The sequence below is a fragment of the Macaca mulatta genome, chromosome 15 (assembly GCF_049350105.2).
Source record: "Macaca mulatta isolate MMU2019108-1 chromosome 15, T2T-MMU8v2.0, whole genome shotgun sequence".
NCBI lineage: Eukaryota > Metazoa > Chordata > Mammalia > Primates > Cercopithecidae > Macaca > Macaca mulatta.
In genome coordinates, this window is record NC_133420.1 from 19,892,318 (window position 1) to 19,913,161 (window position 20,844).

At 53.5% G+C, this 20,844-nt stretch overlaps 1 protein-coding gene across 27 annotated transcripts; it reads right to left on the minus strand.

Moving 5' to 3' along the window:
* Window positions 1-294: 294 nt before the first annotated feature.
* On the minus strand, window positions 295-20,844 carry FPGS (folylpolyglutamate synthase). 27 transcript variants are annotated; one of them, XM_077967785.1, is made up of 18 exons: window positions 20,538-20,679; window positions 18,798-18,848; window positions 13,571-13,666; window positions 13,086-13,144; window positions 11,105-11,233; window positions 10,966-11,019; window positions 10,818-10,882; window positions 8,242-8,356; window positions 8,043-8,120; window positions 7,847-7,908; window positions 7,643-7,745; window positions 7,020-7,097; window positions 6,634-6,781; window positions 6,447-6,536; window positions 5,482-5,632; window positions 5,237-5,312; window positions 4,333-4,399; window positions 295-1,171 (listed from the first exon to the last, which is right to left on the minus strand). In XM_077967785.1, the coding sequence occupies exons 5-18, from the start codon at window positions 11,219-11,221 to the stop codon at window positions 762-764; spliced, it is 1,614 nt and encodes a 537-aa protein (XP_077823911.1). In that variant the 5' UTR covers window positions 11,222-11,233; window positions 13,086-13,144; window positions 13,571-13,666; window positions 18,798-18,848; window positions 20,538-20,679; the 3' UTR covers window positions 295-761. The 27 variants fall into 27 exon arrangements, with proteins under 27 accessions (XP_077823911.1, XP_077823904.1, XP_077823902.1 ...); XM_077967778.1 differs by having other exon boundaries at window positions 5,237-5,315; XM_077967776.1 differs by having other exon boundaries at window positions 5,237-5,315; window positions 13,086-13,827; window positions 20,538-20,820.

The window sequence follows — 20,844 nt, forward strand, 5'->3', positions numbered from 1 at the left end:
CTTCTTGAAGCCAGCAACAGTTCCCTCGTCTGTCAAATGGGTATAATTCTCCATCACCAGGTCTCTGCAAGGGGGTCTGCAGAAAGCACTGCCTGGCATATGGTCAACAGGCGTCAGTCCGGTCTTCTCATCTCACAGTCAGGCCACCTGAGGCGCACAGGGACGGAGGGACTTGTCCCAGGCCACACGGCCAGGCTTCCTCTACACCGCACAGGTCCCTGATCACCAGCAGCCCCTCTCTCCCTGTCTCTGCTGAGGGAGCAGGGGGTCAAGGGTCAGTCGAAGGCTTTGCCATTTCTTTAAAAAACAAAGTTAAAGGCTTTAATTCACTCCAGCCACCCACTGTCCTAGGGTGTCCCAGGCAGAGGCCTTCTCCCTTCCCAGAAGGCACTGGGAGGAGGAAATCTACCACCCAGCACATGGCAGGACCCAGGGCCTGGCCAGGCAGTGCACACAATACGCTGGGCCTGAGCCAGGAGGCAGGCAGGGTATGGGGGGGAGACAGGCTGAACGGCCAGGCCACTGCAACAGTGAGAGACCCAGGGAGCCCCTCGCTATCTCGGCCAGGAGGAAGGAGAGACCAAGGCACAGAGCCTTAGAAAAGAGGACATCCTCTCCTGGCCTCCCATCCCAGAGCCCTGATCCCTAGGCCAGTCTAGACAGAACCAGGAAAGCAGAAAACAAAAGGCACCTAGTATGTAAGTTCATGGGGAGAACGCAGGCAGGTGTGGGAGGCTCCCACCTCCAACCCCGGGCCTCAGCTACTGGGACAGTGCAGGCTCCAGCAGCTTCAGGACACCACCCACCAGGTGCAGGCTGCCAGTGACCAGCACATGGATGGCAGCAGCCTCATGGAGTACGCTGGCCCCACTGTGAGCCACAGGGTGGGTGAGGAGGCCCTTTGGGGGAGTGGGTGGCTGGAAGACAGGGTCTCGGCCTTGGCTGATCCATTGCAAGGCATGTGAAATACAGCTGAAGACGAGGGAGCTGGCGCTGCAGGTGTGGGGTGGGTGGGGCGCCAGCAGTAGGGATGTGGGCCCAGCAGGCTCTGGGCTGGGGGCGCTCCAGAGGTCTGGGCTGGCCTGCTCTTCGTCCAGGTGGTTCCAGTGCTGCTGGTGTTCCAGGCAGCGGAGCAGAACCTGGTCCAGTGTCACCGTGAAGTTCTGTTGGTCTGTGGAGCACAGAGACAGGCATGTCAGCGAAGGGGAGAGGGAGTAAGGGACAGGGGTGGAGAAAGGGGCTGGTGCACCGTGAGCACCTGTTTAGCACCAAGCCCTTTACATCATCAGGCCAGCAGTCTCGGCTCATGGTCTTCTCCATGGACACAATGAAGAAACTGCAGCTCAGGCAGGTTCAGTGACTTGCCTAAGGTCACGAGAGGCAGAGCCAGACACTCTGGCTCTATAGCTTTTGCTCACTAGGTACCATTTCCCCACCCTGGCCTCATTGTCTCCATCTATAAAATGGAAATCCAGCTGGGGACCATCACCAAGTGGGCATTTCTGGGGCTGCTGGTTAAAAACGCAGATTCCGGCCGGGCGCGGTGGCTCAAGCCTGTAATCCCAGCACTTTGGGAGGCCGAGACGGGTGAATCACGAGGTCAGGAGATCAAGACCATCCTGGCTAACACGGTGAAACCCCGTCTCTACTAAAAAATACAAAAAAAAAAAAACTAGCCGGGCAAGGTGGCAGGTGCCTGTAGTCCCAGCTACTCGGGAGGCTGAGGCAGGAGAATGGTATAAACCCGGGAGGCGGAGCTTGCAGTGAGCTGAGATCTGGCCACTGCACTCCAGCCTGGACGACAGAGCCAGACTCTGTCTCAAAAAATAAATAAATAAATAAATAAATAAATAAATAAAATAAAAATAAAAATGCAGATTCCAGGCCGGGCACCGTGGCTCATGCCTGTAATCCCAGCACTTTGGGAGGCCGAGATGGGCGGATCACCTGAGGTTAAGAGTTCAAGATCAGGCCAGGCGCGGTGGCTCAAGCCTATAATCCCAGCACTTTGGGAGGCCGAGACGGGCGGATCACGAGGTCAGGAGATTGAGACCATCCTGGCTAACACGGTGAAACCCCATCTCTACTAAAACATACAAAAAACTAGCCGGGCGTGGTGGCGGGCGCCTGTAGTCCCAGCCACTCGGGAGGCTGAGGCAGGAGAATGGCGTGAACCCGGGAGGCGGAGCTTGCAGTGAGCTGAGATCCGGCCACTGCACTCCAGCCTGGGCGACAGAGCGAGACTCCGTCTCCAAAAAAAAAAAAAAAAAGTTCAAGATCAGCCTGGCCAACATGGTGAAACCCCATTTCTAAAAAAAAAAAAAAATTAGCCAGGCGTGGTGGCATGTGCCTGTAATCCCAGCTACTTGGAAGGCTGAGGCAAGAGTATCGCTTGAACCCGGGACAGGGAGATTGCAGTGAGCTGAGATCATGCCATTGCACTCCAGCCTGGGCGACAGAGCAAGACTCCATCTTTTTTTTTTTTTTTTTTTTTTTTTTTGAGACGGAGTCTCACTCTGTCGCCCAGGCTGGAGTGCAGTGGCCGGATCTCAGCTCACTGCAAGCTCCAGCTCCCGAGTTTACGCCATTCTCCTGCGTCAGCCTCCCGAGTAGCTGGGACTACAGGCGCCCGCCAACTCGCCTGGCTAGTTTTTTGTATTTTTTAGTAGAGACGGGGTTTCACCGGGTTTACGGGGTTTCACCGGGTTAGCCAGGATGGTCTCGATCTCCTGACCTCGTGATACGCCCATCTCGGCCTCCCAAAGTGCTGGGATTACAGGCTTGAGCCACCGCGCCCGGCCAAGACTCCATCTTAAAAATAAACAAAAAACAAAATTAGCCGGGTATAGTGGCGCGTGCCTGTAGTCCCGGCTACTCACGAGGCTGAGGTGGGAGAATCATTTGAATCTGGGAGGCAGAAGTTGCAGTGAGCCAAGATGGCACCACTGCACTCCAGCCTGGGCAACAGAGCGAGACTGTCTCAAGAAAAAAAAAAAAAATGTAGATTTCAGAACTCTCCCCAGCCAGACTGATGTGGGGACTGGAGATGTTTTTTGTTTTTTTTAAGACAGGGTCCAGGGTCTTGCTCTGTCACCCAGACTGGAATGCAGTGATGCAATCATGACTTCATGACTCACTGCAGCCTCCACCATCCAGGCTCAAGCGATCCTTCCACTTCAGCCTCCTGAGTAGCTAGGACCACAGGTGTACACACCCACACCTGGCTAATTCTTCTATTTTTTTTTTTTTTTTTAATAGAGATGAGGTCTGGCTTTTAACTCCTGGGCTCAAACAATCCTCCTGCCAAAATGCTGGGGTTACAGGTGTGAGCCACCAAGTCCAGCCTGGGACCTGTATTTTTTACACTATTTCAAAAATTTTTAACACGACACATAGTAAAAAACACATTTTATATTGCAACCCAGTACTCACATACTTGTACGTACGTATGCCTGGAACAGAATGACCTTCGCCAAACAGGACCTACCCTTACTTGTGCAATGCACACTGGCATTTTCTATTCTACTCTATTTCATATAAAATTAAAAATGCTGGCCGGGTGCGGTGGCTCACACCTGTAATCCCAGCACTTTGGGAGACTGAGGTGGGCGGATCATCTGAGGCCAGGAGTTTGACACCAGCCTGGCCAACATGGCAAAACCCTGTCTCTACTAAAAATATAAAAATTAGCTGGGCATGTTGGCACATGCCTGTAATCCCAGCTATTCCAGAGGCTGAGACATGAGAATCATTTGAACCCAGGAAGCAGAGGTTGCAGTGAGCTGAGATTGTGCCACTATACTCCAGCCTGGGTGACAGAGTGAGACTCTGTCTCAAAAATTAAATTAAAGAAAAAAAATTTTTTGAGATGGAGTCTCGCTCTGTTGCCCAGGCTAGAGTGCAGTGGCGTGATCTTGGTTCACTGCCAGCTCCGCCTCCTGGGTTCACACCATTCTCCTGCCTCAGCCTCCCAAGTGGCTGGGACTACCGGCACCCGCCACCATGCCTGGCTAATTTTTTGTATTTTTTAGTAAAGACAAGGTTTCACTGTGTTAGCCAGGATGGTCTCGATCTCCTGACCTCGTGATCCGCCCACCTCGGCCTCCCAAAGTGCTGGGATTACAGGCATGAGCCACCGCGCCTGGGCAAAAATTTTTAAAAATAAAATTAAATAAAGTATACTTTGGTGTATAAAAGAGTATAAGTACACTAAAGTGTGCTTATACAGTAAAACAAATTTATTTTCTACCCCAAACCTCCAGTCTGGAAGCCCCCACTGCCTACCTCAGGGACCCCTGCCCATCCCCAGGGGCCATGCCTGTTACATCTCACCTGCATTGCCTGTGGATGACACCTCTGTCAGGTTGGGGCAGAAGACGGCATAGTCAAACTGGCACGGCTAGAAGGCCAAAGGAAAGACCTGGTGTCAGACCCCGGAAAGGATGTCCGCCGACTTCCACATGACCCCCTGAGCCCACATCTGGAGATGCAGCCTCCCTGACAACTAGAATGACGCTGTATAAACCCAGCCAAGGTACTTCAGCACCCTGCCCCCATCTGCCTCAGTATACCTTGCCTGGCCTGTGGCCTGAGCAGCGAAGCCCCAGCCTACTGTACAGATGGGGGAACCGAGGCCACAGGTCAAGAGGACTTGCTGAAGGTCACTCAGATAGTGAGGAGACCCCAAATCCAGGCTGGAAAAAGACTGTGGGTAAATGGGAGAGGTTCTGGATACAGCCTCAGCCTCCTGATCTGTGAAATGGGAGATGATACCTAGGGGCCACTTCAGCCCTGACAGCTTGGGCAGCCTCAGTTTCCCCAAGCAGAGAAAGGCCCAGTGACTCCTTCAACCAAACTCGAGAAGCAGGTACCCTTAGCAGCAACCCAGTTTTATGGAGAGGCAAAGTGAGGCTCAGGGAAATGTCACCTCTCGCCCAGTCCAGGGTGATATGCTAGTGCCAAAGGGGCATGACAAGTGAGTCCAGTGTCTACGCCTTTAGCCACGACGTGGCCCTCCTCGTAAGCCTGGACTTGAGTCTAGACACGCGGGGAAATGAGTAATGACCTATGACTGGACTCCCCGCGGCCCTGCGGCACCTGGCGGAACCAGCATATGTACCTCGTCACATCTAATCCTCAATACAACTCAGAGTGACGACTGGCACCCCCCAGGGTCACACCGTCAGACCCAGGGCTTCAGGACTGCCTGCCGCCCACCCGCAAGTCGGCCCCTCACCTGCAGCAGTTTCAGCAAGGCCGCCGGGTCCCGGTCCCCGGTAGCATTGAAGAGCAAGACTCGAACCTCGGGCCCACTGCTGCAGGGGCGAGGAGCTGGGTCAGAGGGCGCCGCCCATTCTCCCAATCCCGTCCCCGCCCTTCCCCACGACCCCGCCCCTCCCCGTGGGCCCGCCCCGCCCTTCCCCAAGATCCCGCCACTTCCAGTGAGCCCGCCCAGGCCCCACCCCCATCCCTGCCCCTCACCCGCTCGGCCTCTCTCGGCCCTGCAGCGCCTGGCGGAACCAGCGCACGCAGGCCTGCACGCTGCTGGGGGTGTGCGCGCCGTCCAGGTACCAGGTAAGGGGCCCGCGCCGCAGCACCTGTGTCCGCCCCAGCCACTCCGTGTTCCGAAGCCCTGGGGGAGGGCAGCAAGGCAGTCCTCCAGGTTCTCTCCCACCCCCGTCCTCAACTCCGCACACACACTGCTGAGGCCAGTCTCCCCTGCAGGCTGCGCCCGCTCTCAACACTCTGAGGACCCCGGCAGCCCAGGAACTTCTTACTAGCACCAGTCAATGGCTCGGCCTTTTCGGCTGCCTCATCTGGTGGAATCTTTCAGGCAACTCTGAAAGGGTCTGCTATCATGTATGAGTCCCGTTTGACAGCCCGAGAGCCCTTAGCTGGGGCCGGGATGTGATGCGAGGTCGGCCTGTCGCCAGGACCTTGTCACTTGCCCCTGACAACAGGCGTGGCACACAGTGGGCCCACTATTTGCTGCAGGGGCTTAAAAGCATGAGCACCCGCTGGGTGCTGAAAGCTTTGGGGGAGGCAAGAAGCAGATGACTGGATCACCGTCCTCCAGAACCTCAGGGTCTGATAACAATGATAGTGACAGTGATAGCAGCTTCCACTGGCTGGCACTTTATCCCACACTGGCCAGGCCCTGCACTCAGCACCTTAGTGATGTCACCTCAGCGAATCCCCACCACAGCCCTTGGCAGTGGCTCCTATCATCATCCAGTTTGGCAGATGAGAAGACAGGCTCAGAAAGAGTTCATGAGCTCAAGGTCAGGGAGGTTTGCTGACATCAGAATCCTTTCTCTTAAGCACCACTTCAGATTGTCTCTATCTCCCAAACAGAAAACCAAAAAAAAAAAAAAAAAAAGAAAAAAACATCTGAAGGGGCACAGACACACGCAGTGGTCCCAGCTGGGCAGGAAGGTCCAACTCACCGAGCCGCATGTGGGATGTGGGCTGGAACACGGGTGCCAGGGGCAGCTGCCACAGGAGCCCCGGCCTGGATGCTTTCACCTCCCCAGCACCTGCGGGGTGTGTGAAACCAAGTGTGCCCAGGACCCTCCTAGGCAGGCTCCACAGGTGCCACCGACCTGCCTGCCCACTCAGCTGCCCGCTGCTCACCATGGTGGTCCTGCCGCTGCAGCCAGCAGTGGGCCAGTTGCAAGGCCAAGGCGGCATTGGACCGCTGGTGCTCCCCGTCCAGGCCCAGGGCCAGCGGCGGCCCCCCTTCCTCCAGGGCCTCCAGCGTCGGACACAGGTAGAGAGGACACTGGGGGAGACAGGCAGGAGCGTGTCAGCAGAGGCCCTCCCTGACCACATCAGCCCTCCCATCTCTCCCCTCCCCCAGCCACCAAGCCCTGCTCCCAGAACTGAGATGTGTTCCAACTGGCCCGGCAGCTTCCTCACTGCACAGATGAGCAGACTGAGGCCCCAGAGGATGCAGTGCCTCCTCAAACAGGAGGGACACACGCCCACCCTGCCGCTGCCCCCATTCCAATCAGACTTACTGAGATCTGCTGGGCTCGGTCCCTCAGCACTGCCAGGGGACCTTCAGGTTGGAGCACAGTGAAGGCAGGGACGCCTTGCTGTGGAGGGAACAAGGAGAGAGAAGGGGCTACCTAGCGTCCTCCACACTGCTATCTCTGGCCCCCACATCCCTGGGTCTGGGCTACCACTGGCTCTCATCCCTCATGTTTCTTCATTTCTGTTTTTTGAGAGGAAGTCTCACTCTGTCACCCAGGCTGAAGTGCAATGGCACAATCTCGGCTCACTACAACGTCTGCCTCCCGGGTTCGAGCGATTCTCCTGCCTCAGTCTCCCCAGTAGCTGGAACTACAGGCGTACACCACCACACCTGGCTAATTTTTGTATTTTTAGTAGAGACGGAGTTTCACCATATTGGTCAGGCTGGTCTCAAACTCCTGACCTCAGGTGATCCTCCTGCCTCGACCTCCCAAAGTGCTGGGATTGCAAGCATATAAGCCACCATGCCCAGCCATCCCTCATGTTTCAATGGGGAAACAGTCTGGAGAGGAGACTCAACTTGTTCCAGTCACACAGTGAAGCCAGGATGAGAATGCAGACGCCCAGGCCTTCCATGTCTCTCCCGTCCCCCAATCTGCCTGGTCACCTTAAAGATGCCCCCTTTCTGCCATGCAATCTTCTCCACCGTGTCCCCCAGGAGGCTGGTGTGGTCGATGCCAAGAGAAGAGACGCCGCACACCACAGGCTTCCTGCAGAGGAGGAAAAGGCCATGAGGCCCTGCCGAGCCACCAGGCGGCAGGTGAGGCTGTGCTCCTGGCTGCCGCTCCTCGCCCCAAGCAACTGTGCTCACCTGATGATGTTGGTGCAGTCATAAGCCCCGCCAATGCCCACCTCCACCACTGCCAGGTCCACCTGCCAAAGACCAGAGGGCATGGCAGGGGGTATGAGGGTGCCCAGAGGCCACATGGAAGCAGGGAGCCCCCAGGCCTGCTGAGGTTCCTGTTCCCAAGGCCTCAGATGCAGGGTTCTAGGGAGAGGGCACACACCTTCTCTTGGAGGAAGACGTGGAAGGCCATGAGTGTCAGGAAGCGGAAGTAGGGGGGCATGGAGACACAGCTGCCATCCTGTGGCACAGGGACATGTCAGGGCCCAGAGCCCCTGCAGCCCCTCCTCTGGGGACATGGGGTGCTGGAACATGTAGCACCCCCAACCCCACCCACCCGCCAGCCCTCTTGCATGGGGCACCTTGGTCTCCTCCAGCCGGTGGTAGAGGCGCCAGAAGTACTTGGTGAAGAGCTCGGGACTGATGGGCTGCCCATTGATGCGGATCCGCTCCCGAACCTGCACCAGGTGGGGAGAGCTGCCGGGACAGCTGGGGTCGTCAGGACTCCCTTCCCGAGCATCCTGGCCTTCCCCCACCCTGCAGGGGCTGAGGCCACTGGCCTCGGTGCCTCGCCTCTCCTGTGTCCCTCGGTTTGTTCCTGGTACCCCATCCCCCCGGACTATCTGTAGCCCCCCCAGTCCTCCCCCTCTTCTATCTCCAGGTCTCTGCACCTGGCTCACCCTATTAACCACACTGGTCTCAACTAAGACAGCTCCTCCTCCTTTGGACCCTCACCCAGGCTGGTCTCGCACATCCAATGGTCCCATACCAGTCACTCTGCTGACATCTGTCCCACAATGCCATCTGTCTCACAGCTCTCAGAGAGAAAGCCCACAAGCAACGTTCAAGCTGCAGCCCTGGGCTGGCCCTCAAGGCCACATGGGCCCAAGGTGAAGGCTAGGGTTTTTATCCCCAAAATGACTGTAGTTTTTATTTTTGCTTATTTATTTTTCTTTATTTTTGAGACAGGGTCTTGCCCTGTCACCCAGGCTGGAGTGCAGTGGCACAATCTTGGCTCACTGAAACTTCCACCTCTCGGGTTCAAGTGATTCTCATGCCTCGGCCTCCCAAGTAGCTGAGACTACAGGTGCACACCACCACGCCTTGCTGATTTTTGTATTTTTAGTAGAGACAGGGTTAACGCCATGTTAGCCAGGCTGGTCTTGAACTCCTGGCCTCAAGTGATTTGCCCGCCTGGGCCTCCCAAAGTGCTGGGATTACAGGCATGAGCCACTGCGCCTGGCCCAAAAAATGATTTTAGAAGACAGGTTGGTGCCTTATGTTTCAATCCTCAAAGACACTCAGGTAGTAAGTCCTCCTCTCCATCTCTTTATTTGAACAAGAACTGTTTAGGGAAAACATATTGGCTTGAAATGACCTTAGGCAGCTGATTTCAGAAGTTCCTGGTGATGGGCTTAGGAGACATGCGTGACACAGGAAGAGTGATTCTGGTTCTACCTGGCCATCCTCTTGTGTAAGTCTAGACAAGTGAGACCAAGAGGGGGCGCTGTCTCCTGGGGAAAGCCACAGCAGAGACTGGCTGAGCAGAAGGGCTCCTATCTGCAGCCCGCCTGGGAGACTTTAACATGGATGGCACAAGCCACCCTTATCATTTAAGCCCTTGCAAGGCAATTTTCTCCTTAAAGATGTACTAATTGATAAATATCTCTATGTGATTTTAAAGTTATATAAGGACTTTACTTTTTTTTTTTTTTTTGAGACGGAGTTTCACTCTTGTTGCCCGGGCTGGACTGCAATGGCGCCATCTCAGCTCATGGCAACCTCCGCCTCCCAGGTTCAAGCAATTCTACTACCTCAGCCTCCGTAGTAGCTGGGATTACAGGCATTTGCCACCACGCCCGGCTAATTTTGTATTTTTAGTAGAGACGGGGTTTCTCCATGTTGGTCAGGCTGGTCTCGAACTCCCGACCTCAGGTGATCCACCCGCCTCGGCCTCCCAAAGTGCTGGGATTACAGGCGTGAGCCACCGCGCCCGGCATTTTTTTGTTTTTGTTTTTCTTTTTTTTTTTAAATAGAGATGAAGTCTCCCTATGTTGCCCAGGCTGGTCTCAAACTCCTGAGCTCCAGTGATCCTCCCACCTTGGCCTCCCAAAGTGCTAGGATTACCGTTGTGAGCCAACACACCCAACTTGTACTTTAAGTTATTAAAGAGACCTCTGACCATCTGACTATTCCAGTCATGTATTTTTTTTTTTTTTTAAAGACAGTGTCTTGCTCTGTCGCCCAGGCTGAAGTGCAATGGCGTGATCACCGCTAACTGCAGCCTTGACCTCCCCGGGCTCAGGTGATCCTCCCACATCAGCCGCCCAGAGTGCTGGGATTATAGGTGTGAGCCACTACACCCGGCCTCCCGCTACATATTTAGTTTATACATTAAAGTTGTTGCCCCTTTTCCAATTTTTTTTTTGTTATGAAAATTAAGGCCAGGCACAGTGGCTCACACCTGTAATCCCAGCACTTTAGGAGGCCGAGGTGGGCGGATCACTTGAGGTCAGGAGTTCAAGAACAGCCTGGCCAACATAGTGAAACCCCATCTCTACTAAAAATATAAAAATTAGCCTGGTGTGGTGGTGGGCGCCTGTAATCCAAGCTACTCGGGAGACCAAAGCAGGAGAATTGCTTGAACCCGGCAGGTGGGGGTTGCAGTGAGCCAAGATCACGCCATTGTACTCCAGTCTGGGTGATAGAGTGAGACTCAGTCTCAAAAAAAAAAAAAAAAAAAAAAAAAATTAAAGGTTGCCATAAACATGGGCCAGTATGGTATGTGCACTGCATGTTTATTGAATGAATAAACATTGGGCAGAGAGACATGTAGCTGACCTCCTGGGGGTGACCCTGGTCCTGAAGCACTGGCTGGTTCCATAGCCCCCCAGGGTCCATTGGGACAGAGACACTACATCCCTCCACAACCCAGTACCTAAAGAATCCCGTTTTCAGGCCATAGCTTCGGAGGATACATTCCGTGAAGGCACAAGTGGAGCCCTTGAAAGAAAAGGGATTGTCTGGGCAGGCTCTACCCCACCAGCCACTTAATAGACCCCATACCCCTGGGTCCTGCCCCTCACCTTCCCCTTCGTCCCAGTGACGTGGATGATGTTCAGCTGGTCCAAGTCCTCCACCTGGGACAGACAGACAAGGTCCCCACCTCAGCTATGGGAATCACTAATGGGGGTGGGAGGTGGTCACTGGCTCTCTCTACCTTACCTGCAGCCCACTCCGTGCCAGGTACAGTTCCATGGCTTCCAGCTGTGTCTGGGGGTCACCCCGCTGGCGCTTCACCTGCTCCAGGTAGCCGGCATTGGTCTGCAGGGTATTAAGCATGCGCACGGCATCCTGGCAACCACAGTGCCCAGGTGGCAGGTTAAGGCTCACTCAGGGTCCACAGGCACAGAGACACCCAGCAGACCAGTGGCCAAGCCAGGGCAACAAGGCCAGTACCAGGCCTCCCTGCCGTGCCAGCCCCGTTACTTAGCCTGTAGGTTAAGCAACAGAGAGTATGGCATCTTTCCAGCTCTGGCAAATAGGGGAGCCTAGGGCAATTCAGCCCCACCCAGGGAGTGCCACACAAAGAAGATGGCATGACTAACGGGCTAGCCTTCCTTCCTGCCCAGGCTCCCCCGACTTTACTCCTGGGCCTTTGCCCTCATTCTCTCCAGTGGGGTCCATTGCTATATTGCTCCCTGCCAGGGCGGGGTCAGAACTACAGAAGGTTGGGGTATTTTAATTCTGGAGTTCCCCGAAGCTCCATCCCAACTTCATGACTCTGGGGTTCCACATTCCAACCCACAGAAGAGCAACTGAGAGGGAGGAGGGGTGTGCCGGGGGTCACTCAGCCAGGAAGGCAGGTAGGTACTGCTTCAGGAGGGTTCACAATGGAAGTGGGAGTGGGGGTGCTATTTCCTTCCCCTTAGGCCTCATATTCCGTGCCTCCCACCCTCAGGACCTCAAGGCTGGCTGGAGGCCCCACCTTCATCAAACCAGTGCCACCCGTTTGACTGGCATCAGGTTCTGGTCTAGAGCAACTGGCTCTTGACACAGCGCCCGCGGACATTTTCTGTTTTCCAGGTTCTGGGGCCCTCCACTACCCCTGATTCCTGCCTGTCCCCCAATTCCAGGCACTTGGATCCCCAATCTTCTGAATCCTGGACACCCCACCCCCAGATCAATACTCCTGGATCTTTCAAGCCTGAATTCCTGAGTCTTTTCCCTCCCCTCTTTCCCCACTCCCACTGCCGGTTCAGACTCCGGGATCACTGGAACTCCAGCACCACCGCTGAGCCTCTGGGCTTCTGGATCCTAGCTCCAGCGACCCTTCCCACTCTCCAACCCGGGGCGGGGTCGCTAGAGTCTCCGAATTCCCAGACCCGGGCCCAACTTCCTGGTCCCTGTCCCCACCCCCAGGCTCCAGGATGTTCCGCCTCCCGAGTCCCCCAGTCCAGGGCTCCCGGTACCCTCTCGGCTAGCGGAGCCCGGATGTTCTGTGGCTCAGCGCAGGCCCACGTGTCGTCGCGCCCCGGCCCGCAGGCCCGCCTGATACCTGGTACTCCATGCTGGGCTCCTGCGGCACCGGCCACGCGCTCAAGCCCCGCTGCGCTGCGACCTGGGTCGTTACGCCGCGCGCAGACGCCGCTGCCAGGAATAGAGCGGCGCGCAGGTGGTTCCGCGCCCGCGACATAGCCCCGGCGACCTCGGCAGCGCGCTAGGCCCGGGCGGGAGACGCCCCGCCCCGCCCCCCGCCCCGCCCCCCGCCAATCAGCGCAGCGCCGCCTCACCCCGCCCCCCGCCAATCAGCGCAGCACCGCCCCACCTGCCATCTATCAGCACCGCCCTAAACTCCCCCGAGCAGCCCTCGTGCGCCACTAAAAAGCCGCGCCTCCCGAGTGCACCATCCTGGTGAGGGGCAGGCCTCGGGACCATGTTTATGAGTGGCACGCTCCGGGGCGTCCCCTCCCTTAGCGGGCACGCACTCCTTTTGTCACCATCCTCCCAAGGACCCCGCAGCACGTCCCAAAATAGCCGGTCCCGGTCAGCAGCCCTCAGTCTCTGCTCCGAACAGGGATAGGATGACAGAGCTGCGGACACCTGAGACACCTCTAAACAGCTGCTGCTGTTTAGAGAATGGATTCGAGGGCCACCAGGGGATGGTGGGGCAGTAATCCTTCTTTTCTGTGAGTGAGGAGGATACCTATTTGTCGTCCTGAAGTTTTCAGAGCTTTCTCCCATCTATTAGCTTCTTGGCCCCACCTGCTAGCATGAGAAAGTTGCATAGTGAAATCCTTTTGACAGCTGAGACCCAGAACCCGGGAGGGAGGAGGAAGCTGCAAACAACCCACTGCGGATAATCAGTCTGATAAAAGGCAGTCCTTCACATGACTGTTGGAGTTTCCGTACCTCCTTCCCCTCTCCCTCTTCCCAGCGTTGGGAGAAAATATTTATGAGAAATTGTTTGATTTCGAAATAAGCAAGTGATGTTTTGGGAAGAGTCTGTCATTGGCTGGACTTCTGCTCTTCACACACTGCTGGAGTGTCCCGACCCTGGCCCCGTGGGAGATAGAGAATTTCTTCCCTCTCTTGGGTTCCTTTAGTCATTGAAACTTTCTCTATACATATGCATGCATATAGTTTAATAACTGCATAAACATAATCAAGAGACTGGACGCAGTGGCTCACATCTGTAATGCCAGCACTTTGGGAGTCCACAGTGGGCAGATCATGAGGTGATGAGTTCGAGACCAGCCTGGCCAAGATGGTGAAACACCATGTCGACTAAAAATACAAAAATTAGCCGGGTGTAGTAGCAGGTGCCTGTAATCCCAGCTACTGGGGAGGTTGAGGCAGGAGACTTGCTTGAACCTGGGAAGCGGAGGTTGCAGTGAGCTGAGATCACACCACTGCACTCCAGCCTGGGTGACAGAGCAAGACTTTGTCTTGGAAAAAAATAAATCATGAGGCTTTAAATATTTTTATTTTGCTTACTCCCTTCCCCCTCCCCCCATACACACACAAACAGTTCCTCCTCTGGCAATCCTGTTGACAACTAAGTATATGTCCCACAGTTTTCTATGCTCATGAAACCAGACACACCTAGACATCTATAGGGTCTTGCCAATGCAGGTGACAATGTTTTTTGCATCTTAGCTTTTCAAAAATTTTTATTTTTAGAGACAGGGTCCCAATCTATAACTCAAGTTGGAGTGCAGTGGTACAATCATAGCTCAATGCAGCCTTAAACTCCTGCCCTCAAGCAGTCCTCTCACCTGGGCCTACCAAAGTGCTGGGGTCACGGGCATGAGTCACCATGCCTGGCTGCAACTTAACTTTCTTACTCAATGACAAGCTTATTATTTTCTAAGACATTTACTTAACTTTTTTTTTTTTTCAGATGGAGAAAACACTTTTTTTTTTTTTTTTTTTTAGATGGAGTCTTGCTCTGTCACCCAGGCTGGAGTGCAGTGGCGCCATCTTGGCTCACTGCAACCTCCGCCTCCCAGGTTCAAGCAATTCTCCTGCCTCAACCTCCCAAGTAGCTGGGACTACAGGTGCGTGCCATCACACCCGGCTAATTTTTGTATTTTTAGTAGAGATGGAATTTTGCCATGTTGGCCCGGCTGGTCTTGAACTCCTGACCTCAGGTGATCCACCCACGTCGGCCTCCCAAAGTGCTGGGATTACAGGCTTGAGCCACCATACCCAGCCCTTCACAAACACTTTTAGTACATCTCCAGATTCAGACACTGCTGTAAACACTTCTGACACAGTTGCTCATTTAATCTTCATCACAAACCCATGAAATAGGTACTAATATTATCATATAGGCCCAAAGGAGTAAAAGCATATGCTCAAGTCACAAAACCAAGATTTGACGTCTGGCCCCAGAGTCCTTATTCTTAGCCTCTGCACCTCCTTCCCTGTCTCCCCAGGGACACGGCTAATTCGGTGTCTTTAATGGCCGTGTGGCCTTCCCGGGAGCATCCTGGATTCACCTATGGAAAGGCATTCATTCTGCCTTCAGTGTTTTGCTGCTATGGATATGCGTTTACATCGAAGGGATTAATTTCTGTGAGTTGAATTGCATGGAGGGGTCGGGTTGGCTCCAGGGATGTTTGCAATCCTTTTCCCCAATGCTGCTGTAGTCTTGGCATCCCAGCAGTTGTGTGTGAAGGAGGCACCCCTCTCCCAGGATGTCCCCAGACCACAGGGTGCAGAGAACCATCTCAGTGTTTCTCATTCCCCAGCTGCAGTGAACTTGAGCATCTTCCCATGCATTTATTTCAGTGAACTGCCTAACCCATCCTTGGCCCATTTTTCTAATGTCTGATGAGCTTCTTCATGTCAGTTATAATAGGCCTTTGTGGGCTGCACGCAGTGGCTCCCACCTGTAATCCTAGCACTTTGAGAGACTGAGGCAGGAAGACTGTTGGAAGCCTAGAGTTCTAGATCAGCCTAGGCAACATGGTGAAACCCCCTTCTCTTCAAAAAGCAAAAATTGCTGGGCATGCTGGTGCACATCTCTAGTCCCAGTTATTTGGAGGCTGAGGCAGGAGGATTTTTTTTTTTTTTTTTTTTTTTTTTTGAGACAGAGTCTCACTCTGTTGCCCAGGGTGAAGTGCAGTGGTGCAATCTCGGCTCACTGCAACATCTGCCTCCTGGGTTCAAGCAATTCTCCTGCCTCAGCTTCCCGAGTAGCTGGGAATACAGGCGCCTGCCACCATCCCCAGCTAATTTTTGTATTTTTAGTAGAGATGGGGTTTCACCATGTTGGGCAGACTGGTCTGAAACTCCTGACCTCAGGTGATCACCCGCCTTGCCCTCCCTAAGTGCTGGGATTACAGGCGTGAGCTACTGCGCCCAGTCAAGATGGATAATTTGAGCCCAGGAGTTCGAGGCTGCAGTGAGCTATGATAGCACCACTGTACTCCAGCCTGGGTGACGTAGTGAGACCCCCATCTTTTTAAATAAATAAATCAAATGCTTAAAACATTTTTTTTTTTTTTTTGAGACGGAGTCTCGCTCTGTTGCCCAGGCTGGAGTGCAGTGGCGCGATCTCGGCTCACTGCAAGCTCCGCCTCCCGGGTTCACGCCATTCTCCTGCCTCAGCCTCCCGAGTAGCTGGGACTACAGGCGCCCGCCACCGCGCCCGGCTAATTTTTTGTATTTTTAGTAGAGACGGGGTTTCACCGTGGTCTCGATCTCCTGACCTTGTGATCCGCCCGCCTCGGCCTCCCAAAGTGCTGGGATTACAGGCGTGAGCCACCGCGCCCGGCACTTAAAACATTTTTTTAACAAAAGGCACTTTGTGTAGTACTCATATTATCTCTCAGTTTCTGTCCTCTGTAGGGCAAGTATTTTTTCCAGATCTACTATTGGTGGCCTCAGTGGACTCATCTGTAAGAGGTGGCATAGGTGCTCTAAGCCATTCCTCCAAGAATGAGATCCCAGAGCCGGACTCCCTCCTCCAGTGTAAGGTGGAAAGCTTGTCCACATTGGTGAAAAAAACACTTTTTCTTATGTTTTCTTTTAAAATTCTAATTTTTTTTGGATAATATATCATTCAAATAGTTCAAAGACTGGCTGGGCGCAGCCAATCCCAGCACTTTGGGAGGCCAAGGCGGGTGGATCACTTGAGGTCAGGAGTTCGAGACGAACCCGGGCAACACGACGAAACCGTCTTTACTAAAAATGCAAAAAGTAGCCAAGCTTGGTGATGCACGCCTGTAATCCCAGCTACTTGGGAGGCTGAGGCACAAGAATCACTTGAACCTGGGAAGCGGAGATTGCAGTGAGACGAGACTGCATCACTGCATTCCAGCCTGGGTGAAAGAGCAAGACTCTGTCTCAAAACAAACAAAAAACAACAAATAGTTAAAGGGTCAAAACGGTGTACAGTAAAAAGCCTCCCTCTCTGGGAGCCCAGATTCCAGCACCCTAATCTTCCCTCCTCGAAGCAGTCAATGTTACCAGTTTCTTGTCACCTTTCCAGAGATAGGTATTTACTAGCAAATACAAATATATATTGATTTCCCTTTTATACTCACAGATAGCAGCAGACTGCAAGGCAAGCCTGCCTTGTACTTTCACCATGTCCTTTTTAAACCAGGGCCCTATTCTGGGCTGTGTCAGTACATAAGGGCCATTCCGTTGGCGAATTTGTTTTGAAGCTGTGTGTAGTACTCCATGGTGTGGAAATACTACTGTGTACTCAGCCTGTTGCCTACTGATGGACATTTGGGTTGTTTCCAGTATTGTGCTATCACAAGTAATGGATAACAGTTTACCCAAGCTACAGTGGGTAACATTTTACCTTCATCATTTCTTCCTTGTGTGGCATATCTCATGGACAAATTCCAAGAAGTGCAATTGCTGGGTCAAAGGTGACCTGCACTTGCCTTTTTTTTTTTTTTTTTTTTTTTTTTTGGAGACGGAGTCTCACTCTGTCACCCAGGCCAAAGTGCAGTGGTGCGATCTCGGCTCACTGCAACCTCCGCCTCCCAGGTTCAAGCAATTCTCCTGCCTCAGCCTCTCCAGTAGTTATTACAGGTGTGCGTCAGCACGCCCGGCTAATTTTTGCATTTTTAGTAGAGACAGGGTTTCACCCTGTTGGGCAGGCTGATCTTGAACTCCTGACCTGGTGATCCACCCACCTTGGCCTCCCAAAGTGCTGGGATTACAGGTGTGAGCCACCGCACCCAGCTGACATTTTTATACACATGGCCACGTTGTCCCCCAGAAGGATTCAAGTTTCTCCTACTTCAGCAGTGCATGAGCCAGGATTTCCTCACATCTTCAGCAACACAGCCAGCTTTGATCCTTGCCAAATGTAAGGTGGAAAAATGGACTCTCTGAGTAGTTATCATTTACATTTATTTTATCGTGAAGGAGGCTGAGCACTTTTTTTGTGTTTAACAGCCGTCTGTGGCCGGGCATGGTGGCTCATGCCTGTAAGTAATCACAGTACTTTGGGAGGCTGAGGCGGTGGATCACCTCACGTTCAACATCAGTCAACATGGTGAAACCCTGTCTCTACTAAAAATACAAAAGTTAGCTAGGTGTGGTGGCACCTGCCTGCAATTCCAGTTACTTGGGAGGCTGAGGCAGAAGAATCGTTTGAACCTGGGAGGTGGAAGCTGCAGTGAGCCAAGATCGCGCCACTGCACTCCAGTGTGAGGGACAGCAAGACTCCACCTCAAAAAAAAAAAAAAAAAAAAAAAGGCTGGCCGGGCGTGGTGGCTCACACCTGCAATCCCAGCTCTTTAGGAGGCCGAGGCGGGTGGATTATGAGGTGAGGAGTTCAAGACCAGCCTGACCAACATGGTGAAACCCCATCTGTACTAAAAATACAAAAATTAGCCAGGCGTGGTGGTGTGTGCCAGTAATCCTAGCTACTAGGGAGTCTGAGGCAGGGGAATCGCTTAAACCTGGGAGGCAGAGGTTGCAATGAGTCCAGATCACACCACTGTACTTCAGCCTGGGCAACAGAGTAAGACTCTGTCTCAAAAAAAAAAAAGAGCTGTTTTGTTTCTACAGCCCACTCACCTCCTTTGTGGCTTTTTATTTGAAAAGCCACAAATATTTATAGAAGGAACTAGAAGAAAGTATAAAGGGAAAAATCAAAGGGATCTTCATCACGCAGCTGGAGAGGGAACTGCCGTTGGCCTTTTGGTGCTCACGAAGGCATTGCGTTCTCTCTTTCCAGGAACAACAACAGAAACACAGCCATTGTTGGAGAGAAGAGAAAACAAAGGGGGCAGGGGAACCAGTAAGTGGGCCGGTGCACACTCACGTGGGCAGATCTGCAGGTGCGTGTGGAGGGAAGGAGGGGCTGGGGTAGGAGCAGACTGAGGAACTCTGCCTTAACCCCCACCTTCCCACAGGGAAACGATGTCCTTCATTCACTTACTCATTGGGAAGAAATTATCTCTGCCAGACCCTGGGCTAGATGCTGGGGTCACTGTAGAGAACAGAAGACAAGGTACTGCTCACAGAGCACCCAGACCCGGGGGTGAGAGGGCAGCAAAGAAATTCACAAAGGAATATACAGATTTACAAACCCCGATCAGGTCAGAGGGTAACCACTGCAGAGTGGCAGGCTGAGGCTGAGAGAGACAGAGAGAGCTGGGGCCTCAGATCTGCCTGGGATACTACACTCTCTCCTGCCCCGTCATACACTCAGGATTAATAACACCCACAAGTTCACTGTGGCCTGGTCCCTGCCTACCTCTGGACTCACCCCCCACTTACAGGGCAGAGTCCCTGCCAGCTGGCAAGGACTTCAGCCATTGGCCTTGGCTTCTCCCACCTGCAAGCTTTTGCTTGTGATGTTTGCCTCTGCTGAAACACCCTTGCCTTGTTTTTGTCCTCTTTCCCTTTTTGGGGTGGGTTGTTTTTTGTTAACATTTATTAAGTAAGCACTAGGCTGGGAGCAGTGGCTCACGCCTACAATCCCAGCACTTTGGGAAGCCACGGTGGTGCAATCGCTTGAGGCCAGGAGTTTCAGAACAGCCTGGCCACAACGGTGAAATCCCATCTCTACTAAAATTACAAAAATTAGCTGGGTGTGGTGACACACTCCAGTAGCCCCACTACTTGGGAGGCTGAGGCAGGAGAATCCCTTGAACCAGGGAGGTGAGCCGAGATGGCGACACTGCACTACAGCCTGGGTGACAGAGAGACAGAGTAAGACACTACCTCAAAACAAACATTTATTAAGCACTTATCCCTGTGTTTGGCACCTGAAATCTCATGAAAATTGTGTGAATTCCAGATGATCCCTATTTTACAGGTGGAAAAATGAAAGTTCAGAGAGGTTAATCAACTCACCCAGAGTGATACAGCAGGCACAGGGACGTGCCAGAGCCCACTTAAACCCAGATTACTGACTTTAATGTTGGTCCTTGCACCTCACCACCACCTGTCTGGTCACCCTGGCCTTCTCTGCTGTCGAACTGCTGTGTGACCATGGGCAAGACATTTCCCTCTCTGATCCTGTCTGACCCTCAGTCTCCTCTTTAAGAGAGTGAGGATTTTTTTTTTTTTTGAGAGTCTCACTCTGTTGCCCAGGCTGGAGTGCAGAGACCCGATCTCAGCTCACTGCAACCTCCACATTCCGGGTTCAAGAGATTCTCCTGCCTCAGCCTCCATAGTAGTTGGGATTACAGACATGCGCCACCATGCCCAGCTTTTTTTTTCAGAGACGGAGCCTTGCTCTGTCACCCAGGCTGGAGTGCAGTGGCGTGATCTCGGCTCACCGCAACCTCTGCCTCCCAGGTTCAAGTGATTCTCCTGCCTCAGCCTCCCAAGTAACTGGGACTACAGGTGCCCACCATCGCGCCTGGCTGATTTTTGTATTTTTAGTGGAGGCAGGGCTTCGTCATCTTAGCCAGGCTGGTCTCGAACTCCTGACTTCATGATCCACCCGCCTCGGCCTCCCCAAGTGCTGGGATTACAGGCATGAGACACCGCGCCCGGCCGTCTTACCAATTTTCAGAGGGAAAAAACGTAGAATTTTTTTTCAATTTGTTCTCACTCTTTAAGCATGCTGGGTGCTGAGGTTAGCCCTGTGAGGGGCTGGAAGCATCACCCCCAAGAAACGGAGGCGTAGAAAGGAAAGGCCACCTTCCTGGTCGCCGGCTTCTCCTACCTGGAAGGAGGCAGTTTTAGCTGAGGAAGGTTGTCTGGATGGGCCCTCCATGGTTCCTTCCCACCAGAACTTCTCAGCCACTGGCAAGGAGGCAGCCAGGGACCTGGCACCTCTCATCCCTTGGTCTCCTGCTCCCCTTCTGGGTAGGGCACGAAGTGACAAACACGCGTGGGCATCTCTGCCAAGCTACCTCTACCCAGGATTTAGCTGGAGTTGTGAGGCTCGTTGACCCAGAGAACGTGATTTGGGGAGATGCCAAGGCCTCCCCTCCCCTGATGGGACTGGGGGAAGAGGTTCTGGTCTCTCC

Bases quoted from the DNA above. Each gene is read 5' to 3' on its own strand.
- FPGS (XM_015116775.3), bottom strand. From the start codon at position 12,575: ATGTCGCGGGCGCGGAACCACCTGCGCGCCGCTCTATTCCTGGCAGCG. The intron at 7,909-8,042 runs GTGTGTGCCCTC...GGTCTTTGGCAG, and splicing joins ACGTCTTCCTCCAAGAGAAG to GTGGACCTGGCAGTGGTGGA. The intron at 5,633-6,446 runs GTGAGTTGGACC...GCCCTCCCCCAG, and splicing joins CACATCCCACATGCGGCTCG to GGCTTCGGAACACGGAGTGG.